At 42.0% G+C, this 23,502-nt stretch overlaps 1 protein-coding gene across 2 annotated transcripts; it reads right to left on the bottom strand.

Annotated features, from left to right (window-relative positions):
• Positions 1-9,349: 9,349 nt before the first annotated feature.
• On the bottom strand, positions 9,350-18,656 carry meox1 (mesenchyme homeobox 1). 2 transcript variants are annotated; one of them, XM_040135852.1, is made up of 4 exons: positions 17,697-18,656; positions 17,203-17,280; positions 12,787-12,959; positions 9,350-10,130 (listed from the first exon to the last, which is right to left on the bottom strand). In XM_040135852.1, the coding sequence occupies exons 1-4, from the start codon at positions 18,196-18,198 to the stop codon at positions 10,008-10,010; spliced, it is 876 nt and encodes a 291-aa protein (XP_039991786.1). In that variant the 5' UTR covers positions 18,199-18,656; the 3' UTR covers positions 9,350-10,007. The 2 variants fall into 2 exon arrangements, with proteins under 2 accessions (XP_039991786.1, XP_039991787.1); XM_040135853.1 differs by lacking the exon at positions 17,203-17,280 and having other exon boundaries at positions 17,697-18,652.
• Between the last annotated feature and the right edge of the window lie 4,846 nt (positions 18,657-23,502).

Below are 23,502 nucleotides of genomic sequence, written 5' to 3' on the forward strand. Positions count from 1 at the left end.
TGCATCTGCATTTATTGAAATCATCTGCAGACCTGGATAAATTACTATTTGAAAATATTTGTATAGATTTTTTATTCTGCTTGAGCACCAGATGGTTGGGAAATTTTACACTATTCGAAAATGAACTGAGCATTAACCTGTGGTCAAACGAACAGATGTTTTCTGTGACTTTAGACCACTGTAGCTCTTATTTATGTTTTTTCAAATGTCACAGTAAATATAGTTGGGTACATTATAAACGGGTTCCTTTTCCTCCAAATTGTTCCCGTGACTAAACTGTGTTTACTATACGTGGAAACTCAGATGCACAGCCTAACATTTCACATCCCACACTTCAGAATGACACCTTGCTCAAACACAAACTGCGACCTGCTGGTGTTGCGGCTACTATGCCCTTGTTGATGGCCTTGCCTCTTACAGGCTCCCCATTATTGGATCTTGGTCATCTTTTTTATGACAACACCTGTACTTGAAAACCTCTGCCATCTTGCGTCTAAAACTTTGTATGGAAACCCAAATCCCTGGAATTTATAGGGGGCAGTAAACGTGTGGCTGATGCTCAGTAACCCTGCTATTTATTGATCAGCCTGTGAGTGTTAAACTTTTACCCTTTCACGCTCAGACAAAAGGCTCTTGAGAAATCAAGTCCTGCTTTTGACATAATATATGAGCAATGTGTAAATCACATATTTCATCACAATAAAACAGTAATAGTATAAAAGCCCTGAAACTTCTTATTGTTCATCTGCATGCTTATGTTCAGCAAAAAAATGTACCATTAGAGCAGTCATTTTTAAACTTTTCATAGTATCATAAATACTTTTACCATGAAGCAAAAGCAAATATGAAGTCTAAATTAAACAGACCTTTCTGAAAAAACAGAAACGAAAAAACCCTGTTTTGGGATTATCTGACAGTTCATGACAGCTATGACCTACCTTGACCTCACCACAACCTCAACACTGACTGTGATGGGCATCGTTCTCAAGATATCCTGATGTTGAAGCTGCATTCATCGAGGCGTCCAGGGGCCTAATGGAACCAATACGACATAATTCCAACGTCCACGGCTCGGTCCCGGGCCGGGGGACCTTTATCGCTCTCTCTGTCTTTGTTTCCTGTCTCTCTATAAATATTCAACTATTGCGCAATGCCAAAAAAAAAATCAAAATTACAATTAAAAAAAAAAAAACGGCATAAATTGATTTTTGTGTTTTTTTTCGCCACTTGGGGGCAGTGGAACGAGCGGAAAACACCACAGTGCCATAATTTCCTTAAAAAATTGTTATGGTGAACAAAGAGTTTATACATTCGGAGTTGAATTTATCTTTATCTGAATTTATCCTTTAGCTCTGTTCTGATCTTCAACAGCTCCTGAAGGAAACATCTGGCTCTTCAGCTGCTCAATGTTCCACTTTTTGAACCAGCTAGTCGCTAACTTTTTCTGCTGTTTGGTGCATGTAGTTTTCAGTAGTTTTTTTTCAGAGTTTTTGTTTTGTTTTGTTTTTTCAGAAAAAACCGCTGCCTGCTGCGTCTGAAAATGTGGTTGACTATGAGTGGTGAGACTGAAACAAAACAATAAGGGTTCAGGCCAGAAAACCAAAACGATGAACTGAAAGGGGCTTTAATGTTAATTAATTAAATCCATAGATCTGAGGGGACCTGGAGAGTCAGGTGATAATCCTCTGTGGGTTTTTCATTCTGAGCCACCCCTTTCACACTACAGATAGTCGTTTGATCCGTGGTTTGTACAAAAATATTGACTGGTGCAGTTTCAAAGCTCTCTTATTTTTCTATTTTACAATTTATAGAGAGAAAATCTCTACACACTGATTCCTCTGTGTCACAAAGAGTGTTCTGTCGGGAGTAACAATACTTTTGATTACTGTAAGGTTTAAATGACTGCAATCTCATCAATACAAGTAGATCAAAATGCTTGGACATTAGATTTTGTGTGATCTACAGCAACTTGGAAAAGCTTGCTGGGTCTTGCATATGGATCTTCCACTGGTCTAAATCTTCAGATGCTTCCGTGAAACAAGACTCCAGAAACCAGGCTCCCTTTGGATCTTTATAGTCAAGAGACATGGGTGCCTTTGTTGTTCTAGGTTCGGCTGTCTAGCTGCCACGACACCTTTATGACAGCAGCCTGATCCCGGTGCACTCTGGGAGCCCTCATGTTGATGGATGATTCCTCTGCTGCCCGATGCCATTGCCTCCAGGACCCTTTCCCCGGCGCTCCCGACGCTGGGGCTGTTTGGACAGGGGACCTGCAAGGTAGGGGGAGACCTGGTCACAATGGCTGAATGAGCTGCTGTGTATGATGGAGAGGCTTACTAGTTGCAGAAGAGGGTTAGAGGTTCTAGATGTGGGATTGGCTTACCACGAAGACAGAGTCTACTGTTTTACAGAGGGAGCGAGAAGCTGTTGATGTATTTGATTGATATGTTTTTCTATAGACCTATATCCTTTATGGGCTGGTATCCATTTTATGACGCTTTACTGTTATTCTGTGAGTTTTCCTGACATGTAGACTCAGGTATGGACTTTGTTGAAACACTGTGACATAATTAAGACTAAATTGAAGATCAGGTTTATGACCCTTCTATGTCATGTTGATGCAGGCAGTAGGGTCTGAAATGTTCTAACTACTCGTAATGTAGTCCTGCTCCACAGTCCGAGTTCTGGGGAACCTAGTTTGCCCTGGGAAACCTGAATCCCCCATCCAGTATATAAACATCACACGCCATTGACTCTTGGGGAACATTTCAGATGTATGGACACCTCTTCTTGAAATGGGCTAAGTACCCCGATGAATAGTGAAGATGACTGGCAGTAGACAACTCTGTCTTTAAAAATGTCTCTGTCTTTAAAACATATGCACCGACCACCGTGTGTGGATTGTGCCCGAGTGTGTTTATGTGACCCCTCAGATTCACCAGGAGCTCCAGGTCATGTGGCTTCGACACTAGAGACCTCAGAGCAGGTCCTGTGTCCTATGAATAGTCAATATTGGTTTCCTTTACCTATGAAGGTGATCTTTCCTTAAGCCTAACTGAGTAGTTTTTAGTTGCCTACACTAAACCAAAGAGGTGGCAGGTCAGAAGACGCTTGCGGGTCTATTTGGAAGGCACTTTCACGGACAAAAGACTCAAGAGTGTCCCCCAATGTCACAGACGCTAGTCTGGAGTTTAGGGTGTACGATTGTTTTCCGCTGGTTTTGTTGATATCTCCGAGCCAGATAGTGAAGCCTCACGCTCCAGCTTTCATGGTGTGTGTGCTCGCTGTGTGCTTTCTGGTGAACAAGGCCTTCTATGTTAACTTTGCTCTGCAAACAGTGTGATTGATTGGTCCTCTGTGTGATGATTTGAAGAATCAAACTGCCGCTGGGTTTCCTGGCTCCACACCAGGCAGGACACAGGAGGTCAGAAGTACCAACCGAAGGGAGCCATAGACCAGAGTCCCGTGGCCTGAGGCTTCGGTATCCACTTCGCTTAAGACGCAACATCCAAAGGAGCCTTCGCAGGAAGTCTCAGATAATTTAATGTTGTGCAGCTCCTCAACTTTGCCCCATCTTGACTGATTGTGCAATGGAAATTGAAGATTTATAACCCCTGCAGGAGTCGCTAATCACCGGAGACAAGAGGCTTTGGGGGGTGGGGATGAGCAGAGGTGGGCTGCGTGAGTGTCCATCGCTGACTACGACCGACTGAGAACACACGGGCCTGCTCGTCAGGGTTGTTCACTTACTCAAAGGTACACAGACTGACCTGTGAGCTCACACACATGCAAACATGTTCACCCTGACATGACACACATGCACACACACGTTCCTTATATGCTTCCTTCAACACAACGGCCGTCTTGGGAGGATGTGCAGAAGACATTGCATAGTTTCTCCTCCCTTTCTTGCTGTTTGGTGGTTTCTGTCATGCATGTGTGCAAGGCTGAAAGCAGACATGCTAAACAGAGACGCTAAAATGGAGAAATAGATTTGCAGGTGGCCTGAAATAACAATAAGGTCGAAAAGAAAGAGAGGATGTGCATCTAGTGCTCCCAGCTTCTTTGCAAGTAAGTGGATGAAGGATCACAGAGAGGAGGGCAGAGCTGAGGGCAGAGCAGAGGGCCAGGACGAAAGCAGAACAGTCTTGTTACATTAAGTTTCTCCTGGGTCCATTTCATTTGACAAAACCCAGTGTGCTGTAGTCTTTTGCAGCCCGCAGCAAGGTGAGACAGACATGTCCACGACAGACTCTTACTGTCAGATTTAAAAAGACGAGAATGAACAAAAGGCAGAGTCTAAAGACTGCTGACTTTTCTGTCGAGCATTCCCAAGGTCATGTCGTATGAGTTGTTCACCATAACATTAGCATCTAGAATTTTATTTTTTTAATTTACAATATCAAATATTACATGATCCATTTTTGAAAGTCTCCCGAATGCAAAGTTAGACACAATACAGTCCCACAAACACACATAGACACACGCACAAGCCTCCCCTGCCTCCTTCAGACACACACACCGCTACAGTATTATCTCATTATGATGTTATCTTGGCTTTCACTATCTCACGTTTTCACAGCGGTCTCCTTCCCTATCAGCCTGTCAGGTTTTGTAGAAAGAGTCTTTGATGTAACCCGCGAGCTGCCGTCTCAGTGCACAATAACAGTGTGCAGATGGAGCTCGTGGAGAAGGGCCCGGTAGGAGAAGGACATGCTTTAATTTCTGTGGTTGCTTCTTGTAGAGATGACCTTGACACCTCCAGCGATCCATCAAGATCTTTCCCGCCAAGAGCTGCTGGAGCCTAAGCAGAGTGCTGGGTTTTCAAAATAAACGTTTTCCTGTGTAGAGCAGGTGAAGGCGCACAACTTCAGACTCTAAAGCAGCTGATAAAAATTTTCCGTCTGTCACTCACTCACACTCTCTATCCAATTTTCCTTTCAGTCACAACGCTGCTAAAAGAAAAGTTTAGAAAACGTTTAGAAATTTTGAGGCGACTTACTTCAATCAGTTTTTGAGTCTTTAGTCGGAAACCTTCAGAACTCAACTTTTCAAGTTCTAACACCTAATCCTGTAAAACTGTAATTAGTTCAGGTAACTTGTTTGTTTTCTTTAAAAAAAAAACCCTGAAGGTTTGAGATGCACAAGACTGTTGAGTAAATTTTACATTACATTACAAACTGAAAAGCCCTCGTTCTGAATGCGATAAGTAGACATTAGAGTCTAACTGATGTACTAACATCATGAGTGTATTTTAGTGAGCACAACTTCTCGCATGACGACAGACAAAGATAGTTTGAGGGAAATAACTTGCAATGGGTTGCGATGGCCACTCAATATTTTTCGTTCAGCTTTATCAAAAATTTGCTTTTGGCGTCAAAATTTGCTCCCCTTCTGCTCAGGATCATAACTCAGTCAGATAGCCAGTTGGAAGTCCCGTGAAAACCGGCACTGATTATAACATCAGGTCTTGCCTCATAATCACCGACTTCAGACTTTTTCTCCAGTGTCAAAAGTAATCCAGGGTGATCGTCATCTGAAACTGCTGTTTGAGTTCACTAAAATGCAAAGAAATACAGATGGGAAAAAAACAAACAAACCCTTGGTAACTCACTGAAACCCTTGGCAACATTCTCCTTACTATTTACATTACACAAAACATAGTGAAAAGCCTCGTTGGAAAAACTCAAAAAATACCATTAGACTTATGTTGAAAATACCCATATATACTGTACAAGTCTTACTATGGCTCAAGCCTGTAAATAAAGGGAGTGAACATTCTGGTTCAAAGGGCTGAGAATAAAAATTTCAAGTTTGCTTTTTTTTTTTTTTTTTTTTTTTTGCAATGCGCTGTGTTCATAAACTCACTAACCTTCTTTTTGCTAATAATGCATTCGGCTGATGTAGGATTATTTATAGTGAAATGAATCACGATTGCACTCCAGCAACTACCTGTATATAGACCAGGCTGTCAACCGCTGTATTTTTGAATGTCTTGACGTTAACTGTTGGCTCGCCACATTTTTCAATAAAACCGTTTTATCCAGCTGAATGATTCATAACTGGAAATGTTTTAAAATGGAAACGGTGTAGTGCAGCTGCTCATGTAACCGCAAGTGGTATTTGTCCACAAATGCAACATTTTTAGCCTTGTGCTGGTGATGTGGTCTGCTTGAGAGCATTTGGCTGAATTCTCTGGTAATCTATGCTTTTAGTGGCAATACCTTCCGTATGCTGAAAGCCTGTTTTAAGAATATTCCTGTTGAGTGCTGAGGGTGAAGTCACCGACTGCTTCAAACTCTGACGAATGTTTTCTTGTTGCTCTTTGCCCACAGAGAAGGTTGTATTCAAAGAAGAGGAGTTATTTCAAGAATGTTTTCTGCGAGCGAATCTGCTTTTATAATCACGGCTGAGGAGATATTGCTGGGGCTGTATCCATCCTTATTTTTTAATGGCTGCCACAGCTTCACAATTCTGTGCAACTGTCAACTGGGGTACGACAACAGAGAGTGATATTCTTAGAAATGTGTGGCCTGAACCCCTTTACTTCTAAAATGCGCCAATTTATACCAAATGAACAAAAACAGAACAAGGTGTACAAGACTATCGGCAAGGTAAGAAAATATGTTTAACTCCCCAGGTGAACTACTTTTCTACAGATAAGTGAAAGGAAAACCTAAATTTTCTGCCTTCTTGGGTGTTTTGGCAAGCTTTTACATCCCACAATCACAATACCACCAAATTAAATCTAATCCATAAATTTGGCCACCCCTGTGCCTTTAAAAGGAACCTCTATGGTGAAAGAACAACATTCCAGTTTCATTAGTTTACACTGCTGATATTAATACTATCATTACAATTGGACATGGTTTATTTTGACTACTATTACCACTAATACAATAATAGACCCTAATAGAGGCTGAGCGAGGGGGAAAACGGGCAGAGGATCGATTTGGAGTTATTCCACCCCCAGCAGCTGCAGCAGGGGCCCAGACGGGTCAGATGTACAGTAACACTTGACCCCGAGTCTGTGTGTGTGTGAGGAACATGCATCCCACCCTCCCGCCAACTCCAGTCCCTGCAGACCAGCAGAAAGGGCAGTAACCTCTGAAGGCTTTGTTTGGTTGGCCGGAGTCTGAGCATAGGCCCACCATTGTAAGTCTGGGGACTCCTATGCTTGAGCTCTTGTTTTCTTTGGGAAGCAGGAAATTGGATGACTGGCTACCTGCTACAACAACATCCTGTACTTGAGAAGCCGTCTTTTCACCCATACCCACCTATTATTTCCCTTTTCCATCATACGCAAGTGGTCAGCCAGCAAGCTTTTTTCGCTTTTTCTTTTTTCTTTTTTTTTTTTTTTCCTCTGGTCCTGGGGCCCCGTGCGTGGGTTTGTCTAGGTTCCACTCAGGTTGAGATCAAATTGGCCCCATCCAGATGCTTCCGTTGAAAATAGTGTACAGGGGCCAAATACTTTAGCTTTTTGCAGCCGGACTCCACCTTGTCAAGTTAATGGCTCTTTGTGAGCTGACTGGAATGACAGTGATGGTGTGCAAAAATGAATGTACCTATTCAAACTCTCCAACACACACATATACAAACACTCTCACATCCACTTATAGGTGGGTTAGTGCCTGTCAGGTCACTTTAGACCAATCACAGTGATCGGCGTTGGGTCTACAAGAGACCACTTGCCACTATGAAAACATTCTGAAGGATTATAGAGCTATAGACAGGATCTAGGTGGGCGCTGATGAGAGCTGATTCCGATCTGACCTAAGGGATATCCGACCCCCGTATGAGATATTAATGAAGATAATTATGCCATCATCGGAAAGGATTTTGTGTAAAGCTTGCTCTGTCACAGGAGCTCTCAAAGAACACCCATGTTACACATTAGGGCTTCATAATTCCTCCTGATAAGATTTGTCGCACCAACCCCCATGCGGGAAGATTTCACTGAACTGTGAAACTGTTTTACTGCGTCCGGGACTGATGCCCAGGAGGTGCATGCACACAGGTATGCACATAAATGGTTTTAGCCTAATTATCAGGATGAATTGCCTGCTTGTTTCACTTCATTACTCAGTCTGACATCATGCCCATGTTAGCTGATTTTTTGCTCAGAGGATGTTGTTGCATTTCCCTAACCAATCAGTAGCAATTGACATATCGGTCCTGCTGTTGTCAGTTTCAGTCATCACTGCTAGGGAGCAGTTAACTTAAAGCAGTGTTCACTGATTTCTTTTGCCACTTGGGGATCACTAAGCAAACTGTAAACACAATAATGACATTGTGAATGTGTTGGCAATTAGCTTCCTATTTTAACATCCAGAAGACAAATAAATATTGGAGTTCATTTGGAGTCGTGTGTCTGGTGACTTGATGAATGCAAGTCCAGTATTCACTCTCCATTTAGTTCTTTTTTGGTCCTCACCAAACATTGTTTAGCTGCCAAATGCTCTGCTACGTTCACCAGCTAGAATCTAACTTTTGTCTGTGTGGTGTTTGGTGCTAGTCAGGTAGTGTACATAGCTTTATCAGAGCTTTTATACTGAAAACAGCTACCTGCTGCAAACAGGGTTGATGAGAGAAGTGCGACTGAACCAAAACATTAAAGTTGCAGGTCACTAAACCGAAACATTTAGCTGAAAGACGCTGAAAGGCGCCGTAAGGCTGAGGGGAACTGCAGAGTCGGGTGAGAAATTCCCTGTGGGTTCTTCCTTTCACACTAAACACAGTCGTTTGACCCATTGTTTTTATAAAAATATTGGCTTGTGCAGCTTTAATATTTGTCATTTTGATCAAAGAAATATGCCAATTTAAGAGTTGTTACATCTGTAAGTCAACTAACAACAGCCTGTACGGTTGCCTCAGACTCGTCCATGCTTCTCCCCGTTTTCGTGGTAATTTTTCTGTTGCCATTTTTCTGGCTCTCGCACGGTCTGACTGGTTAGCTGTTTTTCCAACTGAGGAATCAGCCATCAGTGAGGAGAACACCAGACCTGTTTGAATCACTCAAAGAAATTCAAAGATATGGGAGGCATATCTCTGGAGCTAGGCTAAAATACTTTTGCATGCTTTAAGGGACATGCAAGTACGCAACCATGCGCACATGACTGATTACCTTTGATGTCCGCTGCCAACATCAAAAGCAAATGGAAACAAACTACTCCTCAGTTATTTTGTTCTCAAGTCAAGTGTAGTCAGATAATTTCTGACCAAGCGGTCTACATGTGATAAAACCATATTCCATGAAAACAGATCAACCTACTGTCCAATCATAACTCAGTCGTTACGGGTGGAAGAAATTGTCAACATATTTTCCTCATTTTCCAGCAGATGATTTATTCTATTTGCAGAAACAGGCAACATCTGTGTTTTATCAATAACATTCAAAATGTATAAAAAGAATAGTAAAAAATGCTCGAAAGACAAAAAACTAGATTCTAGGAAAAGCAACTGACAAAATGAAAAAAAACAAAAAAAAAACAAAACATCTGATTCGGAGGCACTTATGGCTTGGCATCAGTTGTGCTGCCTGAGTTTTCCCAGGTGGTTGTAGTCAAGCGTCAAAGGCCATGATTACAATATTGGAACCAAAGGGGGATGCACTCAAGCACAATCACATCACGGTCTGTTAAGTACTCACTGGCCTTAAAGCCACTGTAGGACTTTGCCAGTGATCTACAATGACCATAAGTATCATCTCTGCTACAAGAGGTGGCCTCTAAAAACAGCATTTAATATTTATCAATAGTGTATCAAAATGCAGTTCACTATGGACAAAAATCAACTATTTACAACAGAAAACAGCAAAGGAGATGCTCAGTGATTTCTTCCTGCAAATAAAAAAAAAAAAAAAAGAGTCTCTAGAATTATTTGATTCTTGCAGCTTTCCAAAGAAATGAGCAAAAGTTGCATTGTGCTGCATTAGTGTCCAGTTGACCCCAGTCTATCTGTGTCACAAGGTGATTAGCATCTCCTTCTCGTAATCCCGGCCCCCTTGTTCATTCAGAGCTGGGCGAGGCTGCGGAGTCTATGTCGTCATTTTCCAGGTCGTTTGGCGAGGCCGACTGACCTCCTTTCACTCTCTTCCACTTCATCCTCCTGTTCTGAAACCACACTTTCACCTGTAGCAGAGAAACACAGGGAACGTTTCCTTAGAGATTATACCGCCACGCATTAACACTGACAGAGCCAAATTAAAACCATGTCCTCGATTTTAACACGGGATTAGGTTTATCAGTTTTATTATGCAGTGTCATCGGCATACGCAGAGAAAATTGTTGTGATACATTTGAGCTAAATATGCCTCAGACAATGACTTCCTGGTGTTCCCCCATTGCAGTAAATTAAGATGAATGTAGTTGAGCATTAATCTACAACTGTTTTAATAATCTATTAATTAAAATTAATTAAAAATGCTTTTAGCCTCTCAAATATGAATATTCGCTTTGTCTTCTATCATAGTAAACTGAATATGAAAATACGCAGGTGAAAAAAACTGTGATGAACAATTGTCATTGTTTTCTTACATTTACAGACCAATCCATAAGGCAAAGAATTGAGAAAATAATTATCAGATTAACAAAAAAAACAAAAAAATCATTAGTTGCAGCACTGGTAGTCTATAACAGTTAATAATACAAATGAATACTCTGCATAGAAACATAAACAGTAAGTATCTATACACACACAGACACATTGCAGAATGTATTTTTTCACCATCTTTGAACTTGTAACAGGATCACTGTGGCCTTTCTTTTTGTTTCGCAATTTTTAACCGAATTTTTACAGCACGGTCAGCAGAAAAACAGACAAATAATCCCCTAACAACTCTCCCAGCGCAGTACATAAATCTGCCTGCGCTTGCAAGTTGCATGAAGTGTCGGTGCGAGGCACTCAGTTCTCGCTCAAAACCTCCGCCAGTGCAGGCTGAGAGCATTGTATAGACTTTAGGTCAGAAGGGTCAACTATCAGGAAGTCAGCCTACCCAGGATGTAAGTTTACTCGCAACGTGGATAGTTCTCATCTGTGTCGCTGCACTGCTCTGAAATGAGAGCATCATGCTTTAACTGTCCGGCCGAGAATAGCAGCAAAAACATGCACTTCCTGAGAGTCAAGAGGATTGCAGGGAAAAGGTGGCAGAAGTTAAGTCTTTGATGGAGAACCCTCAGTCGAGATGCATATATGGTGACAGATGGCACGAACTGTTGGATATGACTCATTTGTAACGCCCAGGCAAGCCAGTCCAAACAGCTACTATGTAAGATATTAATTCAATACTGATAGTGTCAAATTAAATCTGTTACTCTTGTTGCTATATCAAGTTACTCTTGATATAGCAAATGAAGTGATGTGAATATTATTATGATTATTATTCCTCTGTGGGACAAAGGAATAAAATATATGTGGCTTTAAGGTTGTTAATAGGATGGATTTTGTTGTAAGCTTTGGTCTGTTTATGGGATGTGTTGAAAAAATATGAAAAATATAAAAATACCCCCAGCCTTATGCTTTAAAGACAATAAAACCCGGATTTATGTCATAATGCAGTGAGACAAAGCTGAGGCCTCTTTTTCTTGGAAAAGCTGACATTGTGGAGATTTATGGCTTTCACACGATAAGTTAAAAAATATGTGAGAAGTGTCTACATTGACTCTGTAAGATGATCGTAGCAGCTCACGACTCTATTTCTCTGTGGCCATCTAACCTGTTGTGCATTTTCAACTGAATTTCTGAGGTCAGGGAGGTTTAAGGTGACCTCTGTACATCCTACTGAGCAGCCAGCCCCCTCCCCCCCCAGCAACTCTGGGACTCAGATGAATCTGTTCCCACACACTGAATCCTCTTCGTTTCCAAGTTCTTCTGCTCCTTGTGTCTGATTGAAAGGACGGCAAAACGCCAGAGCATGTAGGATGAGTTGGAAAACGCCGGCAAGTTGCAGTGGGAGCTCTGAGTGAAGACGGAACCTGGCTGTATGCGTGAGTGCGTCGGCCTCTCTGTACAAGTGTGTGTATCTGTGTGTGTGTGTGTGTGTTTCAGGGGTCTGGGAAATAGATTTAGCAGCAGACGGCAGTATGTGTGGTCACTGTGGCACCACGGCCTCATTAGGAGGAGCTGGGACACTGGCCCTGACAGACAGACTGGGGTTTTATCCAGCAGCATCGACACATGTTCGCCCGATTTCATCAGGTCTGGAGCTGCCGCCCACTCATTAAAGCTGCATGTCATCCTGCTACAACCACAGCATGAAAAGTATTCTGGAAAAAATGGCTCATTGTAATTTAAATGCAACTGTATGCCTTATTATTATACGTATAGGGGACATAGGGTCATTTAGAATACTGTCCACCTTAAAAAGGGGAAGATCAACTTTTTGAAAGATTCGTTAGTTTTATTTATTCTGCTCCGTTTTTTTTGTTTGTTTTATTTTATGCTCCATGTAAATCCACTTGTGTTATTAAGGTGCTGGCTTAAATTTGTGGATTATTTTTCTGTTTCCTGGTAAACCTTTCACTGGGAATTTTGCTACTGAAAAAGTATGGCAGGTAGGAATACATAAAAGTAACTGCCACTACCTGTATATTATATTGGTAGCTGATCATTCTGTAGTTATTAAGAAACTTTGGAATCGGTTTCTTTCAAACAGAAATAATAGCGAAACCAAAACTAACTTCTTCCATATTGTGAATACAAATAGACGTGCAGTTACTGTGAAATGATATTTATCATCCTTTATCCTGCCCTGCTGGGAAGCACATGTGAGGGGAAGGTGGTTTTTACCTGTCTCTCTGTGAGGTCCAGGTTGACGGCGATCTCGTAGCGGCGGAGCCTGGTCAGGTAGTTATGGTGGGTGAACTCGGCTTCCAGCTCTCTCAGCTGCTCCTTGGTGAACGCTGTGCGCTCTTTCCGGGCCTTGCAGCTGGAGTCCACCTTAAAACTGGACTCCTGGAGATCTGGGGAGAGAGACGCATTTCATACAGTGTGAGGCGCTTGTGTCTTTTTGTCTGCTTCGCAAATAGTTCCCTCAAGGCTACATGCTAGAAATTACACTGCACATTATTCATAGGAGGGTATGCATATATTCTTCGTACTTTTTCATCATATTTGTTTAAAATAAAACAAAAATAAATAATTAAATATAAAAGGCAACGAATGTATCCGCTACTTCTTCATAAGTGGGTGTGCATCCAGTTTGTCTTACACATTATTGCACCACTTGACCCATAGACCCTTCTATTTTCATTTTAGCTAATCTGATTTGAATTAGCTGTCCAGTAATTTTGTGACCGGCCTCCAGTTGACTGTTAAACAGACCTTAAGGACCTTTCCAACCAACAAACCGCAACCTCAAAGACTCTTTAGTGGGAGGCCCCTCATATAGTAAACACCAAAAGCAGCACCTTAAATAGAGACCACCCTGACCCGGGCTTATGAGCGCTGTTCACCTGTGTGGTGTGTGTACGGCGAGTGTGCACGTGCATTCGCGCATGTATTTTTGCCTTTACTTGTCCGCTCACGTGTGTGAACATAGAGGTACAAATTTTGCGCGTTCGTACATTCATTCGTGGTGTGTGTGAGAGCGCACCAGCGCAGGGCAGAGGCCACCAAACCCGCCACAGAGGGATTGAGTTAGGAGAGGAATGCAGCGGAACATCGTTAAAGCCTCTAACAAAAGAACAAAGGTGCGGATGTGTCCAGGTCTGAGTGCAACGTGTGTGTGTGTGCCTGGGCGTGTGCGTGTGTGTGTGAGATTTCCCGCTGGAGCACTCGGGGGAGATTCACATTAACTCATCCCTACATGACAGGAAATACATCAGAAAAAAAAGCTCGAGATATCTCTATGAAGGTGGCGGTGGGGTCGATATTATCCGAGCTCTCGTAAGACATCTGCAGTTTTTTACTGAGAACTATAGATTTATCTGCCTCCATATTTCCTAAGAAAGGGCAGAATCTTAATCCTCATTTACCAGGATAAATACAAAGGAAAGCTAGCGGATTTGACTTTCAGTAAAAGTCTCCTGTGTATCAAGGGGAATGAGTTTTTTGCAATAATCGTGCATTAGTAGCGACACTAGCAGCTGATGTAATCCCTAGAAAATGGTTCTAATTTGTCAAAGTGAGAAGTTTTGCTTGTTGGTTGCCAGAGCACCGGGCCAGAATGCGAATTGAACTTCGGTACCTGGTCCAGATGTGACTGGGCAGACCAGGACGCGTGTGTGCATGTGTGTAGTTTGTGCGAATCTGCTTAACGTGTGCAGACGCCTGATGCGGGCGCTAGACTGCGCATGCGTCCTGCCGGAAAACCGTCTTATTGTTGTTTAAATGTCATTACTGACACGCTGCCCTGAGTGCGCCAGCGCTGCCCGGCCCCTTCAGGTCTGGTCTGGAGCCGCGCCAGGCAGTTTTAGTTAGACCGAACACCTGGCAGGGCACATACTGGCTCTCGCTAAACAGGCCCCCAATAAATATCCTGCACAGCCAGAGGCCGTAAACTTGCAGGGAGAAGGCTTCTGCACCCGGCAGGGTTCCAAAGACAAACAGCATTTGGTGCCGTTTTAAGGTGGATGGTGCAAAAGTAGTTTGTCTTAATCAGGACAGGGTTAAAGCTGTTGTAAATAAACGATTGTTTTAAAGCAAAAACCCCCAGGTGAAAATTACATGTTGGACTGATTACATAATTTGTTTGTGTAACAGTTGGAGCTAGGATTTCACACCGAATTAGGATTGTTTATTGGTAACACTTTATTAAAAACCACTTATTTATCATTTGTAAGAACAATTCAATTAATGAATGGCATATAACAAACTATAAAACTTTATCATGTATCCGTAGGCAGAGTTAAGGTCATTTATAAGTGTTTATTAGGATGTGGCTATAAATGGCTATAGCTTGCTTGATAATATAAATTATACATAATGAATCGTCTACATGAGAACGAGACTTTTAAACCCACTTGTCAATGATTTGTACATGAGCATAAAAGGTTAAATGCTTTATACCGTAGTGTGAGGATCTGTTCCTGTGTGTAATCGTGCAGCTTCGTTATTATGCATCCATTAACTGTTTATACGCAGCTGTGAATGCTTCATCAGAGGAGTTATCACATAAATTAAAACCTAAAAATGTGTGCAGCAAAGTAATGTGAATTTTTAAAAGCCTTCATATTAGCTCACAGCTACAATAGAGTGTGTTATTAACCATTTATTAAGCGGTTATAAACTGCTAATAAATGTTAAGTGGGGTGTAAAAATTAAGTGTTAATGTTTGGTTTTATAATGAAACAGAACTTTTTATGTTTCATATGTTTTTCTCCTCAGAAATGACAGAAAATTCAACATTAAGAAATACTGTAATTAATTAATAATAATAACAATGATAATAATAATAACAACATTAAATTTCCCCATAGTAGTTTACTTGCTAATAGTAGAAGGTTTATATGAGAGTCCCTGCTACATATTGTAATGTATTATAAAAACTTATTAGTCAAACTTTGGATTAATGTCAATATCAGATACCATTGTTGGGTTTTGGATAAGTCTCTGGCTGCACCGCATTTTCATGTGTGTATAAAGACACACAGATACAAGCAGACTGTTTAGCGGCTGTGTCTGTAACGCGAATGCCTCCAGGACATTTTCCTAACATACGCTCCTCTACCAGCTAGTCGATGCAAGACTGAGCGGCTCTTCCCTGAAACCGAGGGCTGATGTAGTGGTCAGACATGTTGCATGCACTCAGTGGGAGATTGTGTTACGGCTTAACGACAGGAAAATGTCAATGGATAAGAATGTAAAAAAGTGGGCTCACAGGCAAGTGATTTTACCAGACGTGGTCTGGCATGTTTTCAGTGTAGTGAGTGGAGGTTACAATAAGGTAAGAGAGAGAGGTGGTGGTGGGGGACGGGGGGGTCCTGCACTCCCCCACCATCCTCTTGTGTCTGTTGCAGACACTGGTCATGTGGTTTTTCCCAAGTAATTATTTGTCAGGATTAGATATGCTTTATTGGGTTTGGACAGACTTGAAGTCAAGTCATCTTTCTTTATAACCTAGGTGACAATATCCGGACTGTTATGGTGGAGCAGACTCCACCTATCCAGCGCTCGAGGTGGACTGAAGTAAACATTAGTTTGTTTTGTACTGAGCCCGACTCTCCACATCCTTAAATCTCATTAAAATATATAGTAAATGTTTTTTAAGCCCCACAAAGTTTCACTAGAGGCTAAAGAAGAAATGTTTTGTATTTACTGCAAACATTTCCTATTGGGCGTATAGGTGCAAAATACCAGTCTCACAGCAAGAATAATCCTCTTTGTGAGGGGAACAAAGTAAACAGGCTGAAATTTTCTGATGAAATGGGATGAAATGTGAACGCGCCAGATGTGCTGGATGTTTTATTTGCATTCTGCCAGAGCGAAATTCGGCACATTTAAACTTTTACACCACTAGAATCCAGTTTAAATATAAATATTTCCTTTAGTCTGTTGCTCTTCAAGTTACTGTTAAATGTGAGACTTTTAGGAATCCGGCTGTCGTAGATACCAGTTACTTTTGCTTCCCACTAGCAAGTGTGAAATATGATAGGAGGTGCACCATAATCCAAAAACACAACGATCCAATTTCGGCGCTAACAACACAATTCTTACCATAGATGAGGATATATAAGGACATGTGAACTGTGAGGAAATAGCCTGTAATGAAATATGTTATTTCTTATGTCTTCTGGTGTTTTTGTGAAGCGGCTGAAAAACTCAAATCAGCGAAAAATAATTCCTTGAAAAATATTTTTGCATGATCTCTTTTTTCTTTTCAACGGTTAAAGTTTTTCAATTTCAACGCGAATTTGCTCTTCCAGCATGAATTACGGCGGGATTACGTATGAATTCATTTCAGCAACTCACTTTTGAGCCTTATGAATCTAAACTAAATGATAATAAATACAGTCTGAAGCACCTGTGATGCCTGTGGAACACGCTTCCCCCCACATAACCCTGATGTCATTTCTTTGCCAGCATCTTGAACGTGGCCAGACTGTTATAAAACAATGGTCTATTTCCAACGGATACAGGAGCGCAATGAAACGTTCAGATGCCTCATTCATCATTTCAGCCATTTGAAAGCCCTCGAACAATAAGAGGATGCAACTGCTACTTAAAGTGTGTGTCTTGAACACAAAACTCTTGTCACCTACTCACCTTTCACATAGCGATCTGATGAGGGTGCTGATTTAAGACCAGTTTGGTGGGGAAATAGAGAATTTGTACCATCGCCAGCTGTAATACAAGGCACGGAAGACATAGTTGACATTTTCTAAACTGGTAGAGGAGCAACAATGGCCGCATGGCAATTTTTTGTTTTCGTCTATTGATGCAGAGAATATAATGGGAATCAATTTTTCATTTTTAATCCAAGTAGACATAGAACGTTTGCCAGATCAAGGGCTGAGCTGATTCCTTGGAACATTTCCATGTTTCCTCCCCATCTTTTTCTCTATATTTCCGCCACCACTATACACCAGTGTACAGTAGAAAAGAGGAATGTCCCCCATCATTTTTAATACTCACAAATGTGCATTTCATTCACGTATGTTTTCCTTTTCTAAGCCTGAGGAGTTTTGGATGCCTTTCGTTTTCCTATAAACCAGCACACCCCAGCTGACTCCCATCTATCCCAGCACGCCCTGACTCACCTGTGACATCTCTCTTCCTCTTATTGGAGCTCTTCTTGTCTGAGTCGGCCGACGCCACACTTTGGGGTGAGTATTCTCCGTCCAGGCACCCGGGCACGGCCCCTGGCAGCCTTTCTGCCCCTACAATGTCCAGCTCAGGCCCTCCACTCCCGCCGCCTCCCAACACTGCAGGGGTGACGACGGGCGGGCAGGCCTCGGGCGCTCTCACCCGCGTCTCACAGGGGTTGAACTGCCAGTCGGCTCTCTGGTAACCCCCCTGGCTCTCTTGGTACAGTCTGTCGTCGCGAGGGTAGGCCGCGTGCGGCGCGGATGGCACCAGGCAGGAGCTGGAGAAGTCTGTGTAGGCCAGGAACTCGGGCTTCTGGTGCAGGGAGAAAGGACCCTGCTGGTAGGGCGACTGCAGATTGGCTCCGGGGACCCCTGAGTGAGGGTTCCTCATGCAACCCCAGATGGGACTGCTGGGGTGGGCGCTCCGCATGCAGCTGCTGGCTGGCTGATCCATGGTAATGCAAAAACACTTCACACACTCTTGAATAACGTCTTATTACAAGTCTTTTCCTTGCTGAGGAGTTTTACCCCCCCCCCCCCTTACAGTTAGGACTGTAAATCTGTATCACTTGAGAATCTGTGTCACTTGAGAAAAATCCAGTTCAGCTGACTAACTGCACATCATCGTTTCACCGCATCCACCGGTGGAATACTCACTTCTGTCAGCGCTTGTTGACTCTTCCACAGTCCAGAACGCGTGAGGATAGACGCCTTCCTGTGACGGCGTGTTTCCCTCTCTCTCTGGGAGTGTGTGTGTGACGTCCTTTGGAGCCTCTGGTCCTGACAAACTCTCACACACACTTTCCCTCCCGTCTCGCACTCACACACCCTCGCTCCCTGACTGATCTGAGTGCTTTGTGGCTCGGCAGGAGAGCTGCATCCGCAACTGCATGACTCCCCTTCTCGGGCTGGCTGTTTTCACAACTCTTCTAAGGCATTCTTGACAAGTGAGCCCTCCTCCTTTTTAAACGTATAGGTGGGAAAGAGTGGCAAGTTTATGGAGTGTAACGTGAGATTGCAGAGGAGGAGCCCTGCCGGCCACATGTTGGTAGTACCCTCCAAACAACCCTGCTTCATCAACTATTAATCACGGGGGAAATTTTATATGCACATCTAATGGGCTTTCCAGACGTGGGGCTTTTTAAAGGGACATTGTCTGTAAAATACAAAGCAAGCACCCACCCACATGGGGACTGGGGACCCCAACTTATTTCAGCTCCTTAGCACTTTCTGACACCCAATTTAGTTCCCTTTTTGGAAACCCTTTAGAGGAAAGTTAACCCTAACCCTTTCCCTCTGCACCCCTGATCTCTGCCTGTCCTGTTCAATCTAAAAAGTCTTTTTTTTACTTCCCCTGTTTTTCCGTGTGTGTGTGTGCGCACATTCATGCTGCACACCCAAATGCACCTGGCTGGACTTTCCTCAACTTTGAGGTGATAGGAGAACTGGATTTGAAATTGGTTACGCAGGCTCCCACACCTCTTGAGGTTTTCTCACTTTAGTGAAACACAATATGGAATTTCAGAGCCATATTTCAAAAATACAAGCTCATATATTCTCTTAGCAAACACTGTGACTGAGGGGTTGTGCTGTTGTTCTGCATGTGTTTCTGTGAGGAGTTCCTCTTACTTATTACATCCGAGATATTAAGCAATGGTAGCAGTTGTGTGTGACAGACATCTCATGTAGATGAACCACATCTGGATCAAGCAAGGATGTAATTATTCAATTTTCTGATCACTGATTTTTAATCTTTGCCTGCTACTCACGATGGAAGCCACTTCCCCATGAAGTAATGTCTCTAATACCATTAAAACCTTTCTGGCTAAACCAAACTTTGGACTAAATTTCAGCGTATCCGTTACCCAGTAAACCCACTGAACCACACTTTACAGAAATGCACAGTTTTTCTTCGTGCTGCTCATACTTGCGAGCTGAGGTTTGCCTTCCTCCTCGTGTGTCCTCACTTTGCTCCTGACCTCTCAGACAAGGAGGGGAGGTTGGATCACACCTCCACCGAGAGGACAGAGAGAGAAGACAAGACTTAGAGATGGAGGCAATGAGAGAAGAAGAAAGAAGGAGAAAAATGGAATATGAAATGACTGGGATAGAAACTGTTCTTAGGAAAAAGGCAGAACTTGTTTTGGACCTCTGCTGGTGACTATTTCTTAGCCAGACAGAAAGGGAAAAAGAAAAATAGGTTACAAATACCTAAAATTGCCCTATTTTTTTTAATCATTCTCTGGACACTACAATATAATTCGACCCTCTTTCGTAGATGAAATCATTCAAGAAAAGGAGATCAGGAAAAAACAGAAAGATAGAGAGAGTAATAATAAAAGAAAAGCTTAATGTCTACTGCACAAAAGGTGAAGGTAAAAGGAAAAAGGAAAAAGTAAAACAAGACATAATAAGAGGCCAAGAGAAAGTCAGATTAGGAGAAAGCCAACAAAAATCAGGGGAAGACAAAATGTGAGAAAAAAGAGAAAGTCAGATAAAGCAAGCAAAAGAGAGACAGAGTGCAGAGTGTTTGAGGTCACACACCAAACCCTTTCCATTTACCCAGCGAATTGTTGAGCCATGAAGCATCCCTCGTTTTTACTGGCAGTCTGAGCCCTGGCCGCACCACAGGGACCAGAGGTTACACTACATTTGTGGTCGGAGCAGGGGCCATCTGTGTGTCAGTATAAATTAAAGTGTGTGTCTGTGTGTGTGTGTGTGTGTGTGTCTGTGTGTCTGAGTGTGTTGTGAAAATATATGAGTGTTTGCACGTGTCTCAAAGAAACAGATAAAGGGTGTTTGTATGTATTTTTGTGAATGTGAGAGAGGGACCTTTTTGATATTAGTGAAGGACAAAGGCTTGGTCATAGCAAAGAGTGGCTCGTAAAAAATTAATCCACACAACTTCGGAAAAAATTCCGTAAACTATTAAAAACACCATTTCACTGGGTGACATGCTCCTTCAGTACCATGAACACACACACACTGTAGTTTATTTTGACTCAGTCCCACACACACTGTCCTGCTGCTGTAAATACTCACTAATACACCAAACGTGAATTCATTCGCAGCTGCAAATACTCCCGAAATAGTTTACTCGTGTTTGAGTAATGTTTGCAAAAAACTGCATTGCCCAGCCGTTTTAAGGAATTACTGAACTTTTTTTAAAAAAAACAAAACTTTCTTGAAGATTTATGCCCTCAGTAGTATAAATGGTCTGAGGGCTGAGTGCCACAGACAGGGTATGAAGTCAGAAGGTATTGAGAGATGATTTTCATGGGATTTGTTGACAGTAAGAAAATGATAAAGTAACACCAGACTCACACTTCAAAAAAACATTGAAGCTTAATTGTTTTGTTTTTTTATGACAAGCCAGATCTTCTTCAGATTATTTCACACAGTAAAGCTGCAGTAATATGTGTGTGTGAGAAACCTGTTTGAAAAATGTGGGAGTATGTGAACTCAAACTCAGTCATACACACCACAGACTGCAGATAGATGAGCTGGACGTGAGTCACATCTCCCCTCACCCTGCCGACAACCTGTTTCTGTCAGTCTAGCTCTGTTTTGTGTGTGTGTGTGTGTGTGTGTGTGTGTGTGTGTGTGTGTGTGTTTGTTTGTGCATGACTGAGAGAAAGTGAGGGTATGTAAGAGAGAAAAAGAGAGCAAGAGAGTTTATATGTGCACACGTATGTACATTTTGGGTAATGCTGGCCTGTTGTCATGTGTGCATAGCTGCAATCTTCCATTTAAATGTGCGCATGAGTGTGTGTGAATGCATGTGTGGGTGTTTTCATCTGATCCATCTTCGTGACACTGGCAGGATTAAGGTCCTCCATCAGTCTCTTGTGTCTGACAGCGTGACCCCCCGCGACCCAGCGTTCACCTGGGTCTTACTGGACTGTGGGAGTCCGCTCTCTCTGCTACTGTCCTGGGTACAAGCGGGGGATAAATATGAGAAAGAGGGACGGGTGGCGGGGGGCTGGGGGCGTTAATTTCCGGGAATCGTTGAAATCACCCTGGCTCTCTGCAGCCTCGTATCTGGTCAATTTGCTCCATGGTTGTGCAACCATCAGTCCCACTGAGATATTATCTTCTGCCCCGCTGACAGACAGATAGGAGCCAATATACAAGACTACTGTTTCTTTCACTCCTACTGGTGGAGCCAAGAACCAAATCACATTATGTAATCATATCAAAAATATTAGTAGCATCAAGAGCATTGAAACTCTGCATGAAAAAGTAGTATTTTTTTCTTTCACAAAACAATTAAGTAAAATTATGTAAAATTAATATATGAATTAAGTATCATATATACGGCATTGACTTACTATGTTGGTTGGCATGTTGGATGCACAACACTGCTGACCCAGATTCAGTTCAAATACGAACAAAAAAATTACTTTTAGGGAATATTTATTTTAAACTTAAAGCAGCATTTATTGATTTTTTTTCTTTTTTACCACTTGGGGAAAGTGCAACAAGCTCTAAACAACGCTGACACATCATCACTTCATTAAGTTAAGGCAAATGCGTTAGCAAACAGCTTCCCAGAAATACAATGCAACATTAGCATTCATTTAAAGTTGTGTTTCTAGCCACCTGATAAATGTAAATTCAAAAAGAGTTGGGTTTTTTTGGGGTTTTTTTTTTAGCTCTTGTTTGGTCTCCACCAACTCCAGAGGGAAACATCTGGCTCTTTTTGCTAAATGCTTTACTAGCTAGCCTCCAACTGTGTCTGCCTGACATTTGGTGCTGTGCAGGTAGTGAACACAGGGTTTTTAGAGCATTTTGGCCGGAAACAGTTCAATTGCAAATGATGAGATCAGTGAGCGTTGAACCAAGAACAGCAAAACCAACTGAGGTAGAGAAGCTAAACCTAAAGTAAATGAGGGCAACCGCAGAGTCCATTAAAAATTCTCTGCTGATTCCTAGCTTTCAGTGTGACTTTTCGTATTTTACAAAATCTAAAAATATTGATTAGAGCAGCTTGTTCAAACATGACCAAATCGTTAGTCTGACCCAATAAATTTAATTGAAGGTTTAGTGTCTTGACCTGACGCCTAACTATGACCAAAGGCTGTTAAAATGCCTAAAAATCACTGTTAATGAACATTTTCACAAATCTCTGTTGTAGGAATGTATATTAATATCGTTAATGTACACAAAAATAAAATAATAAAATGCAGATGATGCAGATTTTGGGCTGAGGTAATCAAATTTTATACGGCTGTTTTCCTTATGTTTTTATAATATGTTCTCATCCGTCTAGTTTTAGCATTAAAAAGCAAAAAAAATAAAAATAAAAAAATAGCATGGGCTGCTGTATATTGAAACTATTTGTAGAGTCGCTGTGCCATGTGAATGATGTTGCTAGACTGGACAGGTTTCCACCCAGTTAGTCTACTTTTTATTTGATTAGGTGAGTAAAGTAGTTTGGGGTAGTAAAAAAAAGGGCTACTTTTATGATGATTGGGTGGGTTTGAAGCTCTGACGTGTCAGTCAAAACTGGCAAATAGAGCTGCAATGATTAATCAATTGATGGAGTAGTTGATCCACAGAAAAAAAATTGACAACAACTTTAAAAAGTTATTTTTTAAGCAAAAATGCCAAACATTTTCTGGTTCCAGCCTCTCTACTATTGTGAGGATTTACTGTTTTATGTCTTTGTAAACTGATTATCTCTGGGTTTTGGACTGTTGATTGGACAAAAAACAGATGCTTGTAGATGTTACCTTGACCCTGGAAAAAATGCGAT

The sequence above is a fragment of the Xiphias gladius genome, chromosome 9, assembly GCF_016859285.1.
Source record: "Xiphias gladius isolate SHS-SW01 ecotype Sanya breed wild chromosome 9, ASM1685928v1, whole genome shotgun sequence".
Taxonomy (NCBI): domain Eukaryota; kingdom Metazoa; phylum Chordata; class Actinopteri; order Istiophoriformes; family Xiphiidae; genus Xiphias; species Xiphias gladius.

What these genes read in the sequence shown, in the direction of transcription:
- meox1 (XM_040135852.1), bottom strand. Translation starts at nt 18,198, where the DNA reads ATGGATCAGCCAGCCAGCAGCTGCATGCGGAGCGCCCACCCCAGCAGT. An exon ending in ATCAGATCGCTATGTGAAAG is followed by an intron (nt 12,960 to 17,202) that starts GTGAGTAGGTGA and finishes CTCTCTCCCCAG; the next exon opens with ATCTCCAGGAGTCCAGTTTT. An exon ending in TGGACCTCACAGAGAGACAG is followed by an intron (nt 10,131 to 12,786) that starts GTAAAAACCACC and finishes TCTCTGCTACAG; the next exon opens with GTGAAAGTGTGGTTTCAGAA.